This window comes from Cyanistes caeruleus, chromosome 2 (genome assembly GCF_971803275.1).
Source record: "Cyanistes caeruleus chromosome 2, bCyaCae1.hap1.1, whole genome shotgun sequence".
Lineage (NCBI taxonomy): Eukaryota > Metazoa > Chordata > Aves > Passeriformes > Paridae > Cyanistes > Cyanistes caeruleus.
In genome coordinates this window covers 48,721,404-48,742,423 of record NC_141702.1, presented here as the reverse complement: position 1 = coordinate 48,742,423, position 21,020 = coordinate 48,721,404, and the positions used below count along the sequence as shown (strand labels likewise).

General features: G+C 38.6%; 1 protein-coding gene across 1 annotated transcript in view; it reads left to right on the top strand.

Moving 5' to 3' along the window:
* Nucleotides 1-1,851: 1,851 nt before the first annotated feature.
* Nucleotides 1,852-21,020, top strand: part of ROS1 (ROS proto-oncogene 1, receptor tyrosine kinase) — a 75,908-nt gene continuing 56,739 nt past the window's right edge. The window contains exons 1-10 of the mRNA XM_023923989.2: nucleotides 1,852-2,676; nucleotides 8,614-8,962; nucleotides 10,629-10,682; nucleotides 12,549-12,608; nucleotides 13,285-13,311; nucleotides 16,088-16,148; nucleotides 16,781-16,929; nucleotides 18,176-18,314; nucleotides 18,813-19,014; nucleotides 19,643-19,719. Of these exons, the coding sequence (XP_023779757.2) occupies nucleotides 8,840-8,962; nucleotides 10,629-10,682; nucleotides 12,549-12,608; nucleotides 13,285-13,311; nucleotides 16,088-16,148; nucleotides 16,781-16,929; nucleotides 18,176-18,314; nucleotides 18,813-19,014; nucleotides 19,643-19,719 (892 nt within the window). The 5' untranslated portion in view covers nucleotides 1,852-2,676; nucleotides 8,614-8,839. The remainder of the gene's footprint in view (nucleotides 2,677-8,613; nucleotides 8,963-10,628; nucleotides 10,683-12,548; nucleotides 12,609-13,284; nucleotides 13,312-16,087; nucleotides 16,149-16,780; nucleotides 16,930-18,175; nucleotides 18,315-18,812; nucleotides 19,015-19,642; nucleotides 19,720-21,020) is intronic.

Here is a 21,020-nt window from a genome sequence, read left to right as displayed (position 1 = left end):
TCCTATTACTAGGCATCTAGAGAGGCAAATCCTCTGGTCTAAATGAGCAGGAGCAGGAAGCCTGGCTGCTCTTCAGTCTCCTCTCAGTTACAAACCACTCAGTTACAAATTATGTAGGTAATTTCACATTGCTTTCTGCTGTTTGCAGCCTGGATTTGGTGGACCAGGAACCTTCACTTACTTCCTTGCATCTTATGCCCAGTATTTTTTCTTGATGTTCCTTGTTCTATGTTACTGTCCCATGAATATTTTTTGTTGTTGTTGCTTTGATCTGTAGAATTTCATTAATGAAATAAAATGGAAAACACTGAAGCAAAGGAAACAAAACCAGCATGACAGAGATACCATAGTCAGAAAATAATAACATTTGCAGACAGCCATTCTACCAAGTGAAGGCTAACTTGTTGCTACATAAAGGAAATATTTGTAGCTGTTTTGTTTTATTAATCTTATAAAGACATACCTAAAGAGAATTCCTCATGTGTATTATATTTATCTGAAAAACTAGTGTGAAAATGCAGTAAACTATTTTTGCTGGCATACAGACATTGAAGTATATCTGCCTAGGCAGTCTGTGCACCTTGAATTTCCACTAAATGAAACATTACTGCTTAGTAGTCCTGTTTGGGCAGAGTCTCTTTCTTCAGTTCAGTTCTTGGACCTAATCTAAGATACCTTGAAATTACTGGGGGAACCTCTGTTGACAGCAGTGCCAAGTGCTCCTTTGGGCCCATGCTTTCTAGATTCTGATGCTGTAATAAATCATGTTGCTGTATCCAGCTCTTCACTCTCCTCAACTTCTGCAGCTTGCAGAGCAATGGGAGACAGCATGCGTCTGCACCTCATTTAAATTGCTGTTAGGATGGGTATCTACCAGTACACTGGACTGAGAACACAAATGCCCAGGGAGGTTGAAGGATATGGTCTTAATCTGTGGACTACTGCAAAAGGGCACATTAATCTTTTTTCAGAGAATAGTTTTTCTCTGGTTTGTAATTTAGTAGAAACCCAAAACATGTCTGGAAAGTAAATTTTTTTAAAAAACCAACAGATAAAAACCCCAACCAAGTCAGAAGAATCTTCTCAGAAATAATCTTAGTTATTGATTTAAAATAATTCATTCTCTCATTTTTGGTACAGAGATATCCTGTTTTTAGTGCATCCCTTTCTTCTTTGAGCTCCACTGAATCCTTTCAGCCTTAGGAAAGACATATCATTGTGCTTGTGCATGTAAGTAATACTGGAAAAAATAAGGTACTTTTTATAAACCAATCTTCAATTGGTTTAAATTTAATTTTAATTTCTTTAATTAAATCTTTAATCTTGGGAGCATAAACATATGAACATGTATGACATCCCTTGTTTAATGTTTCTCCTGTCTTAGCTTGCTCTACATTGAGGTAGTGTTTGTCATTAAAGCTTAAGCGTGTCATTGTTCTGCAAATCTTTTAGGAGTCCAGATGCACTCACAATTAAAGGCCACCTCTTACTATTTGTGTTATCATAATGCAGAGAGAGGTCACTGCTCTGTTGTGCAAGATCACATTCAAACATGTCATGAGCAGCAGACCCTGCTCCCCAGGCTTCCCTCTGTTAAGGGGCAATGATGTATCAGACCTAAATTTAGTTAACAATAGCAGCTGTTAGAGTGAAGGCTCAAACCAGCTGGGTCAAAGGGTTCCTTTCTTTGCCTTACTTCCTCTCTTCCTGGAGCTCACCTGATGTTGTGTTGAGCTAGTACAATTTGCTGAGGTAGCAGAACATCTTGACAACAAGGTGAATGGCTTTCCGCTGTGCTGCGGCCCTGAATTAGCTCATTAGAGGATCAAAACAGCACCAGAGCTGCTGCAAGGGGGAGGCAGGGATCACACTGCTAGGGCAGGGCAGGAAAACAGGTCTGGGACCATGACAGGGAATGTCAGGGCTGATATCTTTCATGGGTGATAAATCCTCTCGGCATCGGGGTGCCCCTTCACTGGCAGTGTGCGGGTGTAGCTCTGTGTGCCTGTCCCCTCCTTGCTCTGGCATCTGCCCTACTTCTCAGTAAAGAAAACTTCCTGAGGAAGGAAACTTCCCTCAGCTGGAAGGAAATTTCCTCAGCAAAAGAAAATAAAGAAGCTGGTTTAACACCCAAACCACCATCTTGCTGTGATTCTGTCAGCATGTCTGTGCCAGCTCGAGGGTCAGCACATATGGCTGTGGGCAGATAATACTTAGGCTGTTTAAAAGCATTGCAATTAATTTAAAATCAATACATCTAAATCCAAATGACTGCTGCTGCAGTCAATGGAGTTGGCAGACTCAGTTCAGTGGCCTTTTGAGATTCTTAGATGGTCCTTCTGGTTCTCAGCAACTGGTCCAGAAGGGCAGGGGTTCCCTTGCTCCTGGAGGGGTGACACTTGCCAGACAGAGTCTGAGGGCACACTTGGGATGCCCAGGCCTTCCTCTGCACCCAGAAGGGCAAGGAGCAGACTTGTGTTAGGTCATGGCAGCTGTTGGTGTTCCAGAGGGGCTTGAAACCCTTGGAGGATAAAGCCTGTAGTTGACTGGGTTGCCTGTGGTATTGGTGCACGTTAGTGAGCCGAGACAAAGTGTTGTCTTGCTCACAGCATTTTTAGCTGTTATTGCAGGTGGAAAGGATGTGCTAGATTACCATCCCCAGGATTTCTCCTGATGGTAGGTCCCAGCTAATTATGGTCTTCCCAGGGAATGTTTCCCTCTCCTTCAGAAAAGAAGGGATCAGATATATCTCCAGATGTTTGCAACAAGCCTGTGTTTTAGATAACATCCTTAATTTTTTTCCCATTACTATGAGGAGATTTGCTCTTACTTGTGTGGAGAAAGGGATCTGCTTCTTCCTGTGGACCAGTGTCAGTGCTTGTACCCAGAGATACTGCCCAGTCAAGGAGAGGAGGATGGGAATTTAGGGGGGAGAAGGACTGGGACTCTAGATACCTACCAAAAGGTTAGTGAGCAGTGCATCCAAACAACAGTCCAGCAACACACTTTCTCAGGCTGGTGACTGAAATGGTCAAATCCAGTCCCAGTTAATTCCTGTCTCCATGGTGGGCACTGTTGCTTCTCAGTCTGTAAGGAACTCAAGGCAGATGGGCTCACTTCTGGATTGCTGGATAAGCAATTCCTTTTTATGGAACTACTGGGAAATGAAATGTTCAGGTATATGGGAATGCCATGGAAACCAGGAGGTGTTAGAGGTAGAGATTTTATGGGAGATGTTTATGCAAACCGAACATCTGACTGTTCTGAAGATCTTTACAAAGATCATGTAATGTGCACTACTGCTTCTGCACCTTTTGTCTTTTTCTCCTAATCTTGATTTTATACCTTACACACTGATCTACGTGCCCAGAACCATAAGTCACTCCCTCTGTGGTATGCAATCTTCTTTCCTTCTGTTTCTATCTAAAACCCTTTGCACATCTTTTTCATGCAATCCTCTTCAGACATCCTGCATCAGGCCATTTTGCACTCACACTCTTGCACTGCCTGCCACTTGTGTATGTTGAAATTTAGTTTTCTTCAAATTTCAGGCAGCACATTTGATTGGTAATAATCAGGAGATATCTAATAGATAACACAGTTGAACAAATCACTAAATAGCTTTGCAAATACCTTGCCAACTCATCCTCTTTAAAGCAGTATAAAAAGAAGTGCAAGATTTACCTACTCAACAGTGAGCTTTTTTTCATTGTCTCTCCTAATGTTGTGCATGATGATCACACTAATAGTTTTATAAGCCCTAATATATTATTTTTCTTTTAGATTTGATTTTTTTAGCAATATATTTATAGATCCATGTTGCCCTTTAGCATGCCTTATATTTTCTATCCTGGCCTAGCTTTTACATCTCTTCCTGTTAATCTCCACAGCTCAAATTTGCCTTGTCTGAAATCCATCATTGTGCTTCGTTTAATGAGACATTTCTCCAGTCATCATTACTGCAGATCAATAGAAGCAAATCCCTGTCTCCTGACTGGTTTAGCTAAGGATCTCATGCATGACTGTCTTTCCAATTTGATCCAGTTTAACAGTCTGTTTCTCCCCCCCTCCCAACCCCACTTCTTTAATCTGCAGAGATAGATATAAATCTTGAGCCAGACTACAGGGGGTTTCTCTTGTATGGCCTTCCCTCTGTTTGTGCACAGCACTCCCTGACCGACTGGCTGCTATTGCCAGACAAACAGCTGTCTTCGCAGTTGCACCAACAAATAAAAGGGGAAGGAGGGAGGAGTGGGCACTGGAGGGAAGCTTTTTGTCCTAAGGGTCCTTGTTCACTTACTTTACTAAGAAATTAAAAATCTAATGGGAGCCCATTGCCAGAGGGAAAATGAGAATAATCTATGATCTTTGCAAAAGAGTGAATATCCATCATCACATAGTGAGTGCTTCACATCAGCATATCTTTTCAGGATGACCTCCCCAAGATGAAGAAGGTAGCAACTGATAAGTAAAAGCTGAGATTTTCCTTTTCATTGCTCTGTCCTGTAGGCTGGTTGAGGGATTGACAGTCTCTGCTTTCTCACCTCTCCCAACTTCCCTTCCCATCAAGAGAGGACTCATGAATGGTAGTCTATCTTCAAGGAAATTTTGGTGCTGTGTGACTGGACACAAACAGCTCAGACTGGACACAAACCTCTGTGGGCTTTGGTGTCCCCCTGTCTGTCTCCTCAGCCATCCCGTGTTCAGTTTTTGTTGTCCTGCCAACTCCTGCTGTGTGCTGCTGTTTTGTGAAACTGTGCACAGATTGTTTAAGTGGCAGCACATAGACAATTATTTCATTTGATGAGATTTTAGGTACCTGACTCGAATGTGTGAGGAGATTAAAATTAGTTTGCTGGAGTGGGAATTACATTGAGTAGTTTGGCTTACCTTTGTGGTAGAGATTGCTGTCACAGGGGCAGGAATGATGGCACAACTCCAGGACTGGGTCATCTGGGAGCTGACCATTTGAGAGTTTTTGTCCTGTACTATTTAAATAAGTTGAAGCTGCCATCGGTTTATGTTAATGTGTTGAGCTGTAACCTTTTGGCAGCCCAGGAGGTGTTTCCCACCTGATCTTTCTGGCTGTATGTGCAGCAGCCTGTGACTGTGCACTGGGGTGAATGGTAGAGGAGGCTGCCAACCCACCTTGAGCCAATAGTTTTAATCTTCTGCTCTAAGTGCAGCAAAGCACTAAAGCTCTGTGTCTTCGATCCTTAGTCTGCTTATATTAACCATTCATGTATATGTATGCACAGTCACATGCATGTTCATGTACAGGAAAGGTTAGTCTTTATGGATCATGGTAATTTCAGGTATAAAGAAGCTGTTACTCACTTTACTAGCAGTAATAATGTACATGTTTCTCCTCAAGGTATGATAACTTTATTCATTGCTATCAGGGCTGGCCATTTGTCTGTACATAGTTCTATTTCTCTTAAAAGAGACTCAAAAGAACTTGAAAGATGAATCCATGGCTTGTAAAGAGCTCTGATATGTACTTCTGTCTAGGTAGGGAATTGTGATCAAGTTTTCTCTGATTTTCTCTTAGTTCTCAGTCTTCTCCTTTGCAGATGTGCTGGTCAACAAGCACACCTTCCTTTAGCTTTGGTCTTTATGATAAGGGAAATTATATTCTGTAAGGAGATCTATAATATAAAAGACAAGGTTTATTAATGATATCTCACAAGATTTGGATCCCTAGTTCCATGTCAGGGCACAGTGTTATGGAAGGGATGTACTTATAAATTACGTTTAATGCTTTGTCATTCACAGATATTGCAAACAGTCCTTTTAAAGTTTGGCTTCTGAAGCCCATAAGTACTCTCTTCTTGTAGAAATCCTGAAATTCAGAAAAATCCAAAGAGTCAAGTGACTGTTGCTATTTGTTCTCTCAATGTGTTCAGAGGAAAATAAACAAGAAAGGAGATATTTCAGTGCTTTTTTTCATTGAAAGTCGTGGTTTATGGGATGTTAGAGTGACACCTGGTGGAAAACGGTGTTTGTTTAAGAAAAAATTCTGCACCATTTGAGTATTCGTTTGAATATTGTGTTTAATATTAATATTTTATTAGCTAGCTGTAAGGGGTAGAGCCCATTTGTGTGAGGCACGTGTGCACTACCTCTATGTGAGTGTGCAAAGGCTCACTGACAAGAATTATCCTCATCAGTAGCAGCCAAGCTTTCCAGTTACAAGGGGTTCCTTATGTGTATTTGATAGTAACCAAATTTCCTTGTCTAAAAAGCCAAATACTGTTTTGTTATTATTATGGTGCTGTGGGCTTTTTCTTCAGACTTTAAGATGCACCACCTGGATTACATTCTTCACCAGGTTCTTAACTTGGTGGAGTCACTGTCCCTAGAAGCATTTAAGAAACTAAGAAACTCCTGGACATGGCATTTATTGTTGTTGTTGTTGTTATTATTATTATTATTATTATTATTATTATTATTATTATTATTATTATTATTATTATTATTAGTGCTGCTATGGTGGTGTGCAGTCAAAGGCTGAACTCGGTGATCTTGGAAGTCTTTTCCAACTATAATGATTCTATGGTTCTGTGTTTCTCATCTCCCAATGCTTCTCCCTATACATGCTGAAAAAAACACCCTAGATATCTAACAAGCAAAAAGTTCCTTAAAAAAAAATGAAAACAAATTAAAAACCTCTGTTGACTATTTAAATGCCATTGAAAGATTTTTTAGAAAAAGTTATAATTTAGGCATATTTTTTTATCTGCACTACACCTAAGTTAGTAAGTTAAATCCATGCTAGCCAGCATTCTTAATTCTGAGTGACCATGCAGATCAACTGTTGAACTCTGCCTGATTTTGATCCACATCAGCATAGCTCAAATAATATCCAGGAGCTGTTTGAGATATAGTAAATTTAAGATCCATTGCCCATAGGTATTTCACTCCTCTCTTGGATTATGAGAGATTTTTCAAGTGTGGATGTGATCTGGGTTATCCCATGCCACTTGCTAGGTTACTGATGTTTATATTGAATTTAGTAGTAGATCTACAAGACCTAGAGACCAAATCCCAAAGGTCCTAAATGTACTAACTATCCAAAGCCAAAGTTTTTTGCCTCAGGAAGAAATTGCAGCCTTCATCTGTCTGTCACCAGCTTCTACTTTATGTTGCTGGTCATGTGAGCTCTGATGAAACTTCTTCAGCCAAGATGAGCTGGATTAGCAGAGACCTACTATTTAAGCAGTCAGACTAAACTGGCTTATTTTGGCTGGATCTAAGGAGCTCCTCCTTGAGCAGCTTTGCTTATGGGCTGGAGTGGGGGCAGCATCCTTCTGGAGTGGGGAAGTGAGAAGCAAACTGGGCAGTAATTCCCCCACACCTGCATAGCTGAAAGCAAATCTCACCCTAGATGAGCCTTCCTCTCATCTGGAAGTTCCCTTGAGTAGTGGTGAGGAGACTGAGATAGTGCACAAGGAAAGCCCCCAAAGCTTTCCAGGACAACTGGAGGAAAAGGAAGGAACCTGGTCCTAAAAGCCTTCCCTGCCTTGGACCGCTTTGAGCGAAATGCTTCCCGACATACATTGTCCATCTCCAGCCTGTCTTTCCTCATGCCTTAGAGCATTTACTCCTTTCACTGCACGAGAACTACACAGGGGATTGTGCTAGAGTCCAAGTCAGAAAAAACCAGCATCAGGTTAATGCCAACAAATTCACCTCTGCTGTTGCTGGATTAGTGTTAACCAGGTTCTCAGCCTGTTTTATTGCAGAAATGTTTCCTTGGCAATTGAATGGGGCTTGGAAAGGTATGGTGGAAAAACAGGTACCCTTTCTAAGCAGCAATTACAGGATGTGCTAGCCTCGACTGATCATCAGAATGCTGTATTATTTATAAAGTAGCACATTTGATTTATAGTGAATAATACACATGCACAAAATGGCATAACATTTGTATACATATATATATACATGTGTATGTAAGCTGATTTTCTACTGCAGAATTACTCTGTAGATACCTCTGCTGGTACAGCTCAGATGTGCCACAGACCAGGACCTGGATGTGTCTTAAGCTTGACTTTCCATGGACCTCTTTAACATGAATCTTCAATTTTATGTAAGACTCTTCGCCACTGTTCAAATCAGACACAGGATTTATCTATCACCTTCATTTTTCTTCCATGATATGGATGCAAATTTACTTTGTTTTGTATGTACAAAATTGTGCCTCCTCATCTAGAGAACCTCTAGCAAATTGACTCTGGTTAGTTTGTGCCTAGGCTGCATCTGAAGGCAGACACAGGTCTGTTCTGCATGGAATTTTGGTGTGGAAATTGAACATTTGGAAATAATAATTCAAAAAAAGTTTAATTAAATTTTTTGCCTGATATGACCAATGGTGTTCTAACAAAGTTATTCATCATCACCAACAAATTTTCTTAGTTGCATCCACATAAAAATATTTAGAAATAGCTTAATCTAGTCAAAATTAACATTAGGCCATTTTTTTCCCACCGTTTCCCTGTTTCTGTGTGGCTTGGAGCACCTGATTAAAAGCATTGCACTTAGTTTCCTTTTTACGTTAATGATATTTGTGTAAGTAGACACACTGACTTTCATTGGTCAACCCTTTTGTTTCAGTGGCTTAATCAGAAACTATGAAATAGAGGTTGCGTAAGTTCAAGACAAGCACTCCAGGAAGGTGGGAAGTTGTTGAAGGAGCAGAGTGTAAACAAGGATTCAAAAAGCATTTTAATGATCTGACATGCAGAAATGTCACAGTTGTATCTCTGTCACCTAGACTAAAAGGAGTTTGTATGGCCAAGTCAAGGGAAGTGTCAGATTAATAGATGAAATTGTTTGAGTTATGAAGAACACTTGCCTGTGGGATTTCCTGCTGAGAAGTCCTGTTGCTCTTTACTGTCTATGGATTTCTGCAGTGTACTGTGCTTTCTCAAGGAATTGTCAGAACCTATGTACAAGTAATCTGGTAAGTTTTCAAAATCATTTTAAGTACAGATTGTTGTTAGCACTATAGGAACTTTGTATTACGTATCAAAATTACTCTACAGAATATGTTTTACTAAGAGCAGAATTTGAGAACTAATGCCTACCATTTGAATTTATGGAATCTGGTAAGGAACAAATCCCACTACTCTGACTCCATGCAATTACTATAAATGATAGACCCTTCCCAGACCCTGGAGGGTGGGGAAGATAAACTTTTATTCTCTCAGTTTATTCACTTATTCATTTCAGTCTAGTCCAGGGCTTTTGTTATATAATTGAGGAAAACTGTAAAGTCACAAGAAGTTTCCTTTCTGTGACACACACAACCGTCCTGAAATTAGTTGCAGCTTAATTTTTAAGTTAGCTGGTTTTAATTGTGGCTAATTCTGTAAGTATTAAAATTAGTGATAAGATCCTTAGTTTTATACTTTCTTAATATTCGTTGGAATATTGTGCAAGACATTCTAAGAATGCAAGACAAAGATAAACAAAACCACTGAAATCTAGACAATTTTTCTGCCTTCAGTAGTTGCCTCCATGTTTTTATTTGCCAGAAATGTTGATGTGTTTTAGAATACTGTGTATATTTGCTTTGTAAAAAGGACATTTTGTGCCTTGGTGCTAATTGTGGAAACCTGCTGCAGAGAATTATCACCTGATCTATTTTATTTCATATACTTGCTTGACAGTTCCTTTGAAACTATTTGGAGCTCTTGCACCAGTGAAAGAGTTAATTGCTTTCTGATGGAAGTCTATCATGCAATGATAACTTTAATGGGGATCCTTTGATTTGAGTTTAAATTAATTCAGAATAAGAAATAAGTTGCTCTTCCTTTCAGCTTTGAAAGACAGGGAAATCACATTTATGTTCAGTGAATGTATTGATTCAGGTGTAAAAAATGTAATCTTTGAGAGCTGTAAATCTTATTTTTCTCCTCTGGTCTACTTGTGTTCGATTTTTTTTGGTGACAGCTTTGATCCTCACTATTGTCACGCTGTATGCAGTGTGCTGAAAATTTCTTCCTGAGAATTGTTTTATTAAGGCTGCTCTTACCTGGTTTCAGGTCAAAAATTTAAGAGCTGCTATTCAGCTTCTCTAAGGTTGTTGCATACATCCTCAAATAATTTGCACTTCAGTGACAGTGATAGGTTTTGCACACTCTGAATGATGTGAAAAAACAGTTTGCTGGAGAGCACTTTTGGCAGGAGAGGAAGGGTGGTGGTGATCACCATATGGCTGGGTAAAACTCCTTCAAGGTGGCCAGACAAAAGACATTTAGCCTGAAGGTCCTTCGTCTCCCAAGAGGTCAAAGCCACTTGGCTTTGTCATTTAAGCCCAACATATTTGTGAAGCATTTGTTATTGACTCAGTGAACCAGAACAGGGAGGTAAGAGCCAAATTCCTACCTCAGATAAATTGATTCACACCATCTGATTCTGCTAAAGCCTTTGAAGGTATCTCTGAAATTAATCTCAAGTGAGAAGCTACTGGTGGGTCAACCATAAATTTCTCCAGATGAGGAAACATCAGCCAAAGAAAATTTGGTTTACAAGGAGCCAATAATTTAATATGTTTTAATCAAAGAATTTGGGGGAAATATTTTGATTCTCTTAAATGATTAAAAAAATGATATATTTTCCTACAGGGAGGAGAACTTGGAATTACTAACCTTTGCAATGTTAGTGACATCACTGGAGCGGTGAGTAATGGTTTACTTTGTTAACTACCGACATTTTATGTTCCTGCTATTTGAATACAATGGGTACAATTATATTTTCAAAGACTCCATGAAAATGTGCACAGTTGCCTGTCTAGCATAAGTCACTAAGTTGAGTGGGTAGATTTGGTTCAAATTATTAGAGACATGGCTACATATTTTTTATTTAAAGAAAATGAGTAAAGGATGATGATCTCTGCTGTGAGTTATGTTCACATTTGTGATATACAAAGTTCAAAACCTTTCATTTTTGAGACAATGAGTCAAAGCTAGTGTCGCCTCCAACATGCAAATCATTAAGACTGTCTTATTCAGTTACCTCTGTACAGTTAAGTAGTTTATTTTATTTTTTCAGTGATTCAATGTCAGAAAACTTTTAATTGTTGAACATTTAGAGTTCTCTAGGACTTCAAATGGTTGTGTCTGTCTTGGGGGCTTAACATGAGTTTTCCATAGGAGCATTCTTGGAGGATTTCAGCTGATGTCCTAGTTCATATTGCAGTTGCAATTCAAGCTGGTGGTGATTTACAACACAAAGAATAAAAATTTTCAGCTCTCCTGAAGCTGCTGAATAGAGCTTAAAGACTAAGTGGCAAAAAGAAAATATAAAAGTATGTAAAGGTATGCATGCAGGATGATAAGCATGGCTGGAACCAGTGGAGAAGCAGATAAAGAGGACTACAGTGGGGTTTTTGCAAGTTATGTAGCAAGAAGCAACATCACATGGCCAAAGAAAAAGTTCAAGGAAAGGTCACCTTTAATATTGAAGCATTCACTGAATATGGCCACCAGAGATCCCTCTTGATAAACCTTCAGGACCATAACAGGACTTCCAGTAGGAGCCAGATACATGAAAATTAGTTCTAGGAAAGCGATGTTAATGTATTAGATGAGAAACACCTTTTAATTAATATGTATGATTATAGTGGATAAATACTTTGTTGTAAAGTCTCGCAATACACACAAAAGTAAGGAAATGTCCTTCTGAGTGTCCTGCACAGATAAAGAAATCTGGGTTTCTAATGGCTCAGATTGTGTTAGAAAGTTTTTCCTGCCAATTTCAGTATCAGTGATTATACATATTCGTTGAAGAGTAGTGGGGAATTCAGTCTTCAGTATTTTCCACACAGACTAGTGGCAAGCAGCCTCTCAGCACCTCGTATCTAGTGAGGCTGGGCAATTTATGATGCTGGGGCCATAAAAGTCTGTGTTGTCATGACAATACATAGCAAGGTTGACTCACCTGTTTAAGTTTCTGAGTATCTTTGCTCAGTGTTATCAAATCTTCACTATATTTTTCATGAGGCTTTGCAACACTCAGTATTAGTCTTCTGCTTGTAAAGTTGTTTCAGCTTGCCTTTAAAACGAAAAACCTTCACAACCACTAAGAAGTAGATGGGACAGCATAAACAAGAAAGGTCCAACATCAAAACTGAATGACATAATATTTATTGCTTCTCTGTAAACTCATGGTTTTAAAGCCAATGCCAATTGGCGAGCACATGTGGGTGGGCTTGTGCAGAACAGCTTTCCTCTGTGCTCTGCTGTCCTGCACACTGCATGTCTGCTGCTTCTGCACAGAGAACAAGTGGTGAAATAAAACTGGGAGGGTGGGAGTGCTGGCCACATCATAGCCAGCTGAGTAAACTCATTCCCAGAACAAGACTGAGTTTGTTTTCCTTTGTATTTGGTTTTGCATTAAGAAGGGCACTATATAACATAATTCTTTTACTGTAGGATCTGACCCTTATAACACCCATATCTTCCTTTGAGGTAAGATGATGCTGGAGTATCCCTTTAGAATTCTGCTTTCAAAGTAATTTTTAAAGCCATCCTGTGTCTTTACAGTGTACACAGGGATGTCAGTTTTGGAATGCAACCGTGCAAACCGACTGTCCACTGAAATGTGTGAGTATTACCTGAGCTTTGGCTCTATAGCATTTGTTTCCAGCCTGTTGAGTATCTTATCCAATGGCAGACATTCAAAATCCAATCAGAGCAGTGTTGCTACCAAAAGATGTAATGTCTACATTTTTTATCAGTTCCTTATAAATTCTGATTTGGGAAATCAGTAATTCTTATTATGCAAGTTGCCTGTAATATCAAAGGTTTTCATTGAGTTTGTCAGAATATATGTATTTTATGGTTCATTAAGCTCAACACAGATTTTTAGACAGTAAGAATGCACTAGTGCTTTTCAGGATTTTACTCTACTGGGGCTGTTTCAGAGTTTCATGTAGATGTAAATGAAGCACATGGCCCTCAATAGATTGATTTCTTGTTTTTACTAGACCAGTTGGATGAGAACTACCATTGGTTTGGGACAACTGCCATGACAACTTTTAAACTTCTCATTTTTCTGCATCTCTTGAATATCTGAATCTCATTCAACCTTAGCATCATGCTAGTGCTGACTTTCTGTTTTTTCAAGTGTGGGTTTTCCTTTTTTCATTATTTGACAGTTATAAGGTTTTGTAATGTACTTTCACTGTAAGAAATTCTAATAAATTGGTATTATCTGTTTGAAATACTCTGTGATTATATTTATGCTAACCCCACATTTTATTAATTTGTTTCTTGGCAGAACGAGACATACACTAGAGCATGTGAGGTAAGTCAAATACCATCAGAGCAATACCAAAAAAAAAAAATCACTATTTCCACGGTTGCTATATTCACACAGTGGTAGGAAATGCAATGTAGATACACACACTTATCAGTTCAGATCTAGTTGTTTTGTACTCCCTAAAGCTGAAGAATGAATTGTGTACCTTTTCAGCATGGTGAGCAAGGCCAGGTTTGCATTAAAAACTGCTGTGTGACAAAGAACATTGCTGTAAAGAAAGAAGACTAATCTCGGTATTATGAAACAGGACAGACCTATGCAAACCATGTTCTACACTCTCACAGAGTGTTGTCCATCCAGTTTTTCATTAATTCCATCAAAGACTGTCCAGAGAGAATGCTTGTCAAGGCTGGTATGACACCAGCTTGGCAAAAAGTGGGAACAAAGAGTGGGAGCTAGAAGACAGAACTCTTGGCTGGATAGAGTCTCTAAATTAAATAAAACACAATGTAGTAAGGGGCAACACAAGGCCCTTTAGAAAGAGATCTCAAGTGGGGAGTGCTGTAGATGGACTGGGGTTCACAGTGATGAATATGGGTCAACCAAGTGCTGGTTAAGAGATGGGCCCTTTCAGCATGAACAGAGTGCAGGATAGGAGGGTGGGGATGAGATGATTGAAAGATTGTGTTTGGCACTATTGAGACCAGGATGAAGGTTGCTCCCAGATGGAAGTAACACATTTCAAGGAGGTGATGGAGGAGTTGGAGAGAGTCACAAGTAGAACACAATCCCATTGGCAACCTGGAAATTTGATTTTTTTTTTAATGCTTTTTTTAGTCTATCAAATTGTGATGATGACAAGGGTTTGCTAATGCACTAAATGGCAGTTTTGGAGTGTAGGAACAGTCCAAGAGGTAACCAAATTACTTTTGTAAAAATATAAAATGAGTGTGGGGTTTTGGTGTTTTTGTGTTGGGGGATTTTTTTGCCTCTTTGGTCATGAAATATGCCACTTAAATGTTCTGACTCTGCAGGGGCTTTTTTAGGGTTACTTTTCCACTGGATCTGACTGACTGACTTGACTACCCACATGTCAGGCAAGCACTATGTCACTGCATCCAGAGGATTAGGTCATTACAGCCTGAAGAGCAAAGGAGTGGGAGTAAAAGTCGGACTTTTTCTTTGGCATTAGCTCAATTCTGTTGTCTGAATGCACCTTGTGACTGAAATCTGGTAGTATTTCTCCTTCCACCTAGGAACAGGGGATTGCCATTGAATTTCATGGGAATAATCACAAGAAAAGACATCAGACTGTGGTTTATATAATAACGTTGCTGCTGGATGGATAAAATATGAGGATTTATTGTTTTCAAGTAGAGCAGCTGGCAAATTTCCCTCAAAATTTAAGGTTAGGAGCTTTAGCAATCCTCTTACCTCAAGCAAAAATTGGATTTATGGTTCAGATTCAGAACAAAAATCAGAAGAAGGTATAACACAGCAAAAAACAGATGTTCAGAAATACATGTGTTAAATGAGGCCAAAAGTGTGTAATCTGGGGACACTGCCCATTAAAACAAATAAATATTAGTCATAAATTAAAGCTCCAGTGTAGATAATTTATATGTGCAAATACCTGAATTTTCACCTGCTAACAATGGTGATAATTTAGCTGAAAACATTTTATTTCTCTTTATATGAAAGTATTGGAAAAACATTATAAGTGCTTGCACTTGGCACTGAATGTCTAGATGTGATATAATGTATATAGGAATATACAGCTAAGCAAGTTTTCAAATCTGTCTTGGTTGCAACTGTGTTGTCTGAAATAACATGTCTTATCAGTTTCCATAGGGTGCCGGAAGTGTGTTTCCTCAAATCATAGGAAGAGCAATTAAAACTTTCCTCACTTGCTATAATGAATTGCTTCTGAATGATCTAAAGGTTGATTATCACTTGAAAGCTCTCTGCTGTATGGAGAAAACTTCAAGACTTTAAAGCCTGAATGAACTTGCAGAATAAGATGAGCCCAAATAAACATCCTGCCTAGAAAAGCTCAAATCACCACTTCTCAAAATTTTGGATTTCCAGGAGACTCGATCTTGCATATAATTTTAAAGCTATTGAAACTCACCTAGAACATGTTTCTACTTCTTCTTATGTTCTCCACATAAAAAGCAGAATGACACATCTTCCCTACCTGAACTGAAAACTTGGGAATTTTCTGTTTTTAGCACATCGGTGTGGAGCTCACTGCCCTGGGGTATTTGTTATGTTTTCAGCCTGTATGTAGGCACAACTGTAACAGAAGGAGTAGCTGCTGAAAAGGAAGGGTGGTTTAGCATGGCTGCTCTTAAAAATTGCTAATTTCAGCTATTTTGAAAATTCAATGGAAATACATTGTAAGAATGTGCCTCATTCATAGGGAATACGTGAAGCAGGAAAGGGTGAAATGTAACATGTGGAATGTATTACTAACTAGTCAAAACCTTGTCTTCCTAACTCCATGGTCATCACTAAAGTCTGCTTCCAACTTTAATGTAGCCCCATGTTCATGCTTTCTACAATGGTACAGTGTGTAAGGAGGAAACCTTTAATTCATGGCCCAGTAAATTGATGAAAAGGCTCTCAAGAAAATCTTTGGAGTGAGTTCATGGTAGTGCTATTTTTTAGATATAATAAAAATATTTCCACAGGGTTTGTGTATCTGCAAAATGTCCACAGAATTTGCATGTTTAAAATATGTCTGTGTGTGTTTAAAATGATTCTGGAAGGAAGTTTGCCTTTACACAAAGCTAACGAGTGGGTTCTGTACCCTACACAGGCAGTTTCCTGTAAGTTTGGCTGTAGCTGTGCAGAGGATGCATATGGAGTTGAAGCATTAAGTAAGTCTGAATAGAGTCCTGTATCCAATTGACAGTCTGACAAATTCATAGTCTTGTTCTATGATCTGGATTTATTTAAAAAATAGGAATGTCTTGAGTATTTTCATTAATCAGAAAACTACCACTCTCTTTTAACAAATACACTGAAGTTTATCTTGGAGTAAAACATTTTTCCCTCTTTCATGGACATGAGACTTTTTGAATCCAGTCTTAACTGTTTAAGATGATACCTTGGGCCAATACAGTAATATTGAATATAATTGAATATAATATTGAAATAGTAATATTGAAATAGTCCCCTTGAAAACCTTTTCAGAAGTCTCTCATGTCTTCTCTACGTTTTTATTCAGAAAAAGTTTTACTAAGTAGCTGCAACTAAAAATGTACTTACACAAGTATGGGGTTGTAGTCACAACTGCTTACATTGAACCTGGCCCATTTCTATCTGACTTATCAAACTGCCTTTAAAATGCCATGCAAGTTACTCAGCAACATTTTAATATATTCTTTTATGTGTTTTTATGGGCTTCGCAGCTTTTAGGTGTGTGAGGTAAAAAAAGGTTTATACCTTTGAGATGCAGGGATTACCATGAAAGATTTTTTCTTATTGTTATATTGTATTTTCCCTTCAGAGTACTTGAACAAACCTAGTGCACCATTTGCATCTGTCATTGGAAACCACAGTGTCACATTAGGGTGGAAGGAAGCTAACATTTCTGGGGTGAAATATATTATCCAGTGGAAGTTCAACAAGCTCCCTGGTGACTGGAGGTACACAGAGGTAAGGGAGGACACCTCCTTTTACTTTGTAAGGAAATTGGCTTGTCTCTGTTTTTAGGTGTTTTTATTTTTTTTTTGTTCTGTTTTTGTTGGTTTGTTTGTTTAGAAAAATATTGTTAGGTATATTATGTATACCTATTTCCTGTATATTTCATGTACCTAAGATGTTAGGTACATGAAAGATATTTTCAAAATCATGAGTGGCATGGGGAAGCTGAGAAGGAGTGGATTATTCCCCATTTCTTCAACTTTCAATGAGAACTAGGGACCTTGATGGAAACTAGCAGGTAGCAGGTTCAAAACTAGCAAAATATATTTTCTCACTGAATGGGTAGTTGAAATTTTCAGCTGCTTCCTGGCATGTGTGGATGGTAAATTGCTAAAATTAAACTCCTGAATATTAAAATTGCTAAAATTACTAAATCGGGTTTGAAAAGTGACTGGAAAAATTAGCAGAAGAAAAAAATTAAGTTCTACTAAATGCAAATATTCCCATTGTTTCATGTTGAGCCATGCTTGTGGAATGCCAGTGAGAGTATTCAGGAGAAGAATGGCTGTAGACTTTTTTTTTCTTTTTATTCCTAATACTTCTCCCTAGAGATTTTTTTTTTTTTTTTGCTTCTTGTCAAAGCACAATACTTGGCTAGAAAGACCTTTGTTCTGACTCAGTAGAGTTATTCTCATAATTTGTTCTTCTGCGTCATCTGTACACTTGTTATCTTGCCATCATCTCTATTGGATCAATTTACAGGGCACGACAAGTTGGTGCCACAAATCAAAGGTAAAGATAATTTGCTAAGCAGGGAGTTATTCTGAATGAATCATTGATGAAATAATAGGAAGCAATTACTTCAGGCAATAAATATTTCAGTGTAACCAGGATCCTTTGTATCTGAAACCTGTGGTATATGTTTAAAATACATAGCTTGTAATATGCTACTATTTCAGCTTTTTTTTTTTTCTTTTTTCTTAAAATTTACTATTGCATCAATCCACCTGCTCATTTTTGAGATTTGGTGCCATGTTCTGAAGAAAGAGAAGAGAAAATATTCTAAAGAGATGGAAAATCAAAGTCTATATTGCAAATAACTTTCAGAATTTCCTCTTAATTAAATTTGGAATGCTGTCCTTTTTTATCCTGAAATATGTACGTTGTTGTATGAGGCCTCTTTTGCCTTCATAAGATCCTACATAGTAGCTGCAGCTGGAGGAAGGAAAAGCTCAATTGTGTTTGTGCATTAATCTAGGTAGTATCTGAAACTTCATATACCGTCAAAGACCTGCAGGCCTTCACAGAATATGTGTTTCAAGTAGTTTGGATCATTACATCTCAGCTGCAGCTCCATTCTCCACCTAGTCCCAGCTACCGAACACGTGCTTTTGGAGGTAATGAGTTGCACTATTAATTCCATCTTCCAGGACCTTAATAGAAACATTTGGGTTTCATTGCTGTTTCTTTGGCAGAAAACATCGGTGCCTAATCTTCAGACCCATGTGTATGTCGTCTCTTGGGTAGCTGCAGAAGACCAAACTAAAAAACTATGGGTTCTTTTTGTATGACCTAGATGATTTAGGGCTTCTCCCTGCTTTTGGTTTTAAAAGCAAGCACAGAAAATGACTTGGTCAAAATAGTGCAGGCACATGGGGTACTTTTGGACATAATTATGCATATATTTGATTGAAACACAGTCCTGTTTTCCTGGACACTAAAAAAACCCCTGAAATGTTGTTGAAATGTTAACTGTCCCTAATAATATTTATTGTATAATAATAAATTTATATGTATAAATGAATTTGCATGTGTAAAACCTAAAAATATATTTAAAAATTAAAAACAGTTAATGTATTCATCAGATCCTGGATTCAGATATTTCTGTCTTGCAGTTCCTGCAACAGCTCCTGTCATTAAAGACATTCAGAGTTCAAGTCCAAACACTGTTGAAGTTAGCTGGTCTCCACCACTTTTTCCGAACGGATTGATTAGTGGATATAACTTGCTCCTGACCAGTGAGAATCATGAATTGTTGAGAGCCTCAAGAGGGCACAGCTTTCAGTTCTACTCCACCTTCCCAAACACCACTTACAGGTACAAAAATAAAAGATAGCTAATGTGGCCAGGTATGAGGTCATAATTCTGCACAATTATGCTATTTTCTTACATTCTTGCCAAAAGCGAGGACACCTTCCTTGAGGTAACAGAGTTCTCCTGGGTAACTTGGCTGCTTTTGCAGAAGTCAGATGGTGAGGAAGGAAAAATAATTTGATATGGGGCTGGGAGGCTGAATTTTCTTAGCTGCTATTTTTAATTCTTTTAGGCTTGTGTGGCATGTTTTTAGTACAGTAGGAGAAAGATAGAGCAGTCTTCTGTAGTCCTTTAAGCATCTGGAAAAATTCCTTTGTTTTTATTAACCACAAAGGTCTGCATTCTACTTGCACTGGTAAATACAGATTTTCCTTTGAGATTGAGTTGTTCTTCTGAGTCTGAAAATTTATTTTGAATTGAAACTTAGAAGATTCTGTTGTTCTGCCTTTGGGCAATTCAGACTTTGGTTGGTTTTGTTTTTATTCTAAATTTTCCCAGAGCATCATATTTAAACAGGCATTTTCTGAAAGTCAAGCACTTCTATAGCAGTTTCCCTACTTGATAAAATGTTTTTAGGTAATCTTTCAAAAGAAACCCAGCAACCAAAGCCTGTCTCTTTGGTGTACCCTAGGTTCAGTATTGTGGCTGTCAATGAGGCTGGTGCTGGACCCCCTGCTGAAGCCAACATCACAACACCTGCATCCAAAGGTACAAGAGTAGCAGAGTCCTTATCACTGCCTGTTCCTGGGGACAATCTCGTGTTCCTTGGCCTGGCCCCTACCTGGCAGAGGACACAAATATTTAGACTGTGAAGGTGTCAAGGATTTGGGCACTGAGGGGTCAGTAGCACATCAGAGGGTCCTGTTCTTCAGCTGTGGACATGTTAAGGCAGCACAACTGGTAGGCCCAAACAGATCTGAGCTGTATTACAAATGAAAAACACCACAGTGGTCTGAGGCAGTGACTAGAAAAAACATAATTCCATTTTCTAGATGAGATTTTAACAGCCGTCAGACAAATACCTTTCTTCTAATATAAGATATTTAACATGAAACTCTTTTGTCAAAACTTCTCAGTTATCTCAAGCCAAATATATGAAACCATACCAATTTTTTTTGTTCCTTCATGGAGGTATTTATTTTACTATATCAACTAATTAATATTGAAGGTAATGATGCACTATAGCTATTGCTCAAATAATTGCAGATACACGTTGAGACAGAACACAAATAAGAGCGAAATCGATGTTATGGAAATGTTCTTTTAGGAAACAAAATAAGACTTCCCTTCTCATGAAAAGATTCAGTTGTCAAACACCTGGAAATGCTTCAGTTTTATGAAAACACTCCAAGACTGTCTCTGAATTGCCAGTTTTCTGCTATTGGTTAGAGAAACTGAACTTGCTTCTCTAGTGCTTTCTAAAATATTACTATTTTTTTGTGTGTGTGTGTGTATTATTTCAGACACACTGATATTTCCTTACTTGACAGCTCCACAGAGGTTTGCTCTAGGGTTGGCTGACCCTGAGTCATAAGCATTTGTGCCATTTTTGAAAAGCTCAGACTGTGTTCATTACATCTATCCAATGGCCAAGCAATTAATTTAAGGTAGAAAACAAACAAACAAACAAACCCTATCACCCCCCGAACTCCACCTTATGGGAGTGGGGAATCACCTCACCCCCCTTATTAGTCTCCACATAAAATTTCAGTTGTTTTCCCCCAAATTGCACAGGCACATGCTTTCTCTCTGTGCTAACATGAGCAGGGGCAGCCCTTCCTCATGCACAATGTCCAGAGGTGGTGTTACTGCATCAGGCACTGAGCTGTGTAGGTCTGAGCCCTGAGAAGAGTCAGGGAAAGAGTCTGATTGCTGCTGTAGATTGCAAGAAATGTTACTTGAAAAGAGATAAAGAGGCAATATTGGCCTCTTGTACTCCACTCTGAAGGCATCATTATTGAAATTACTCACAGTGTGTGCATCATGTGAGAAATACATGCAGCTCAATC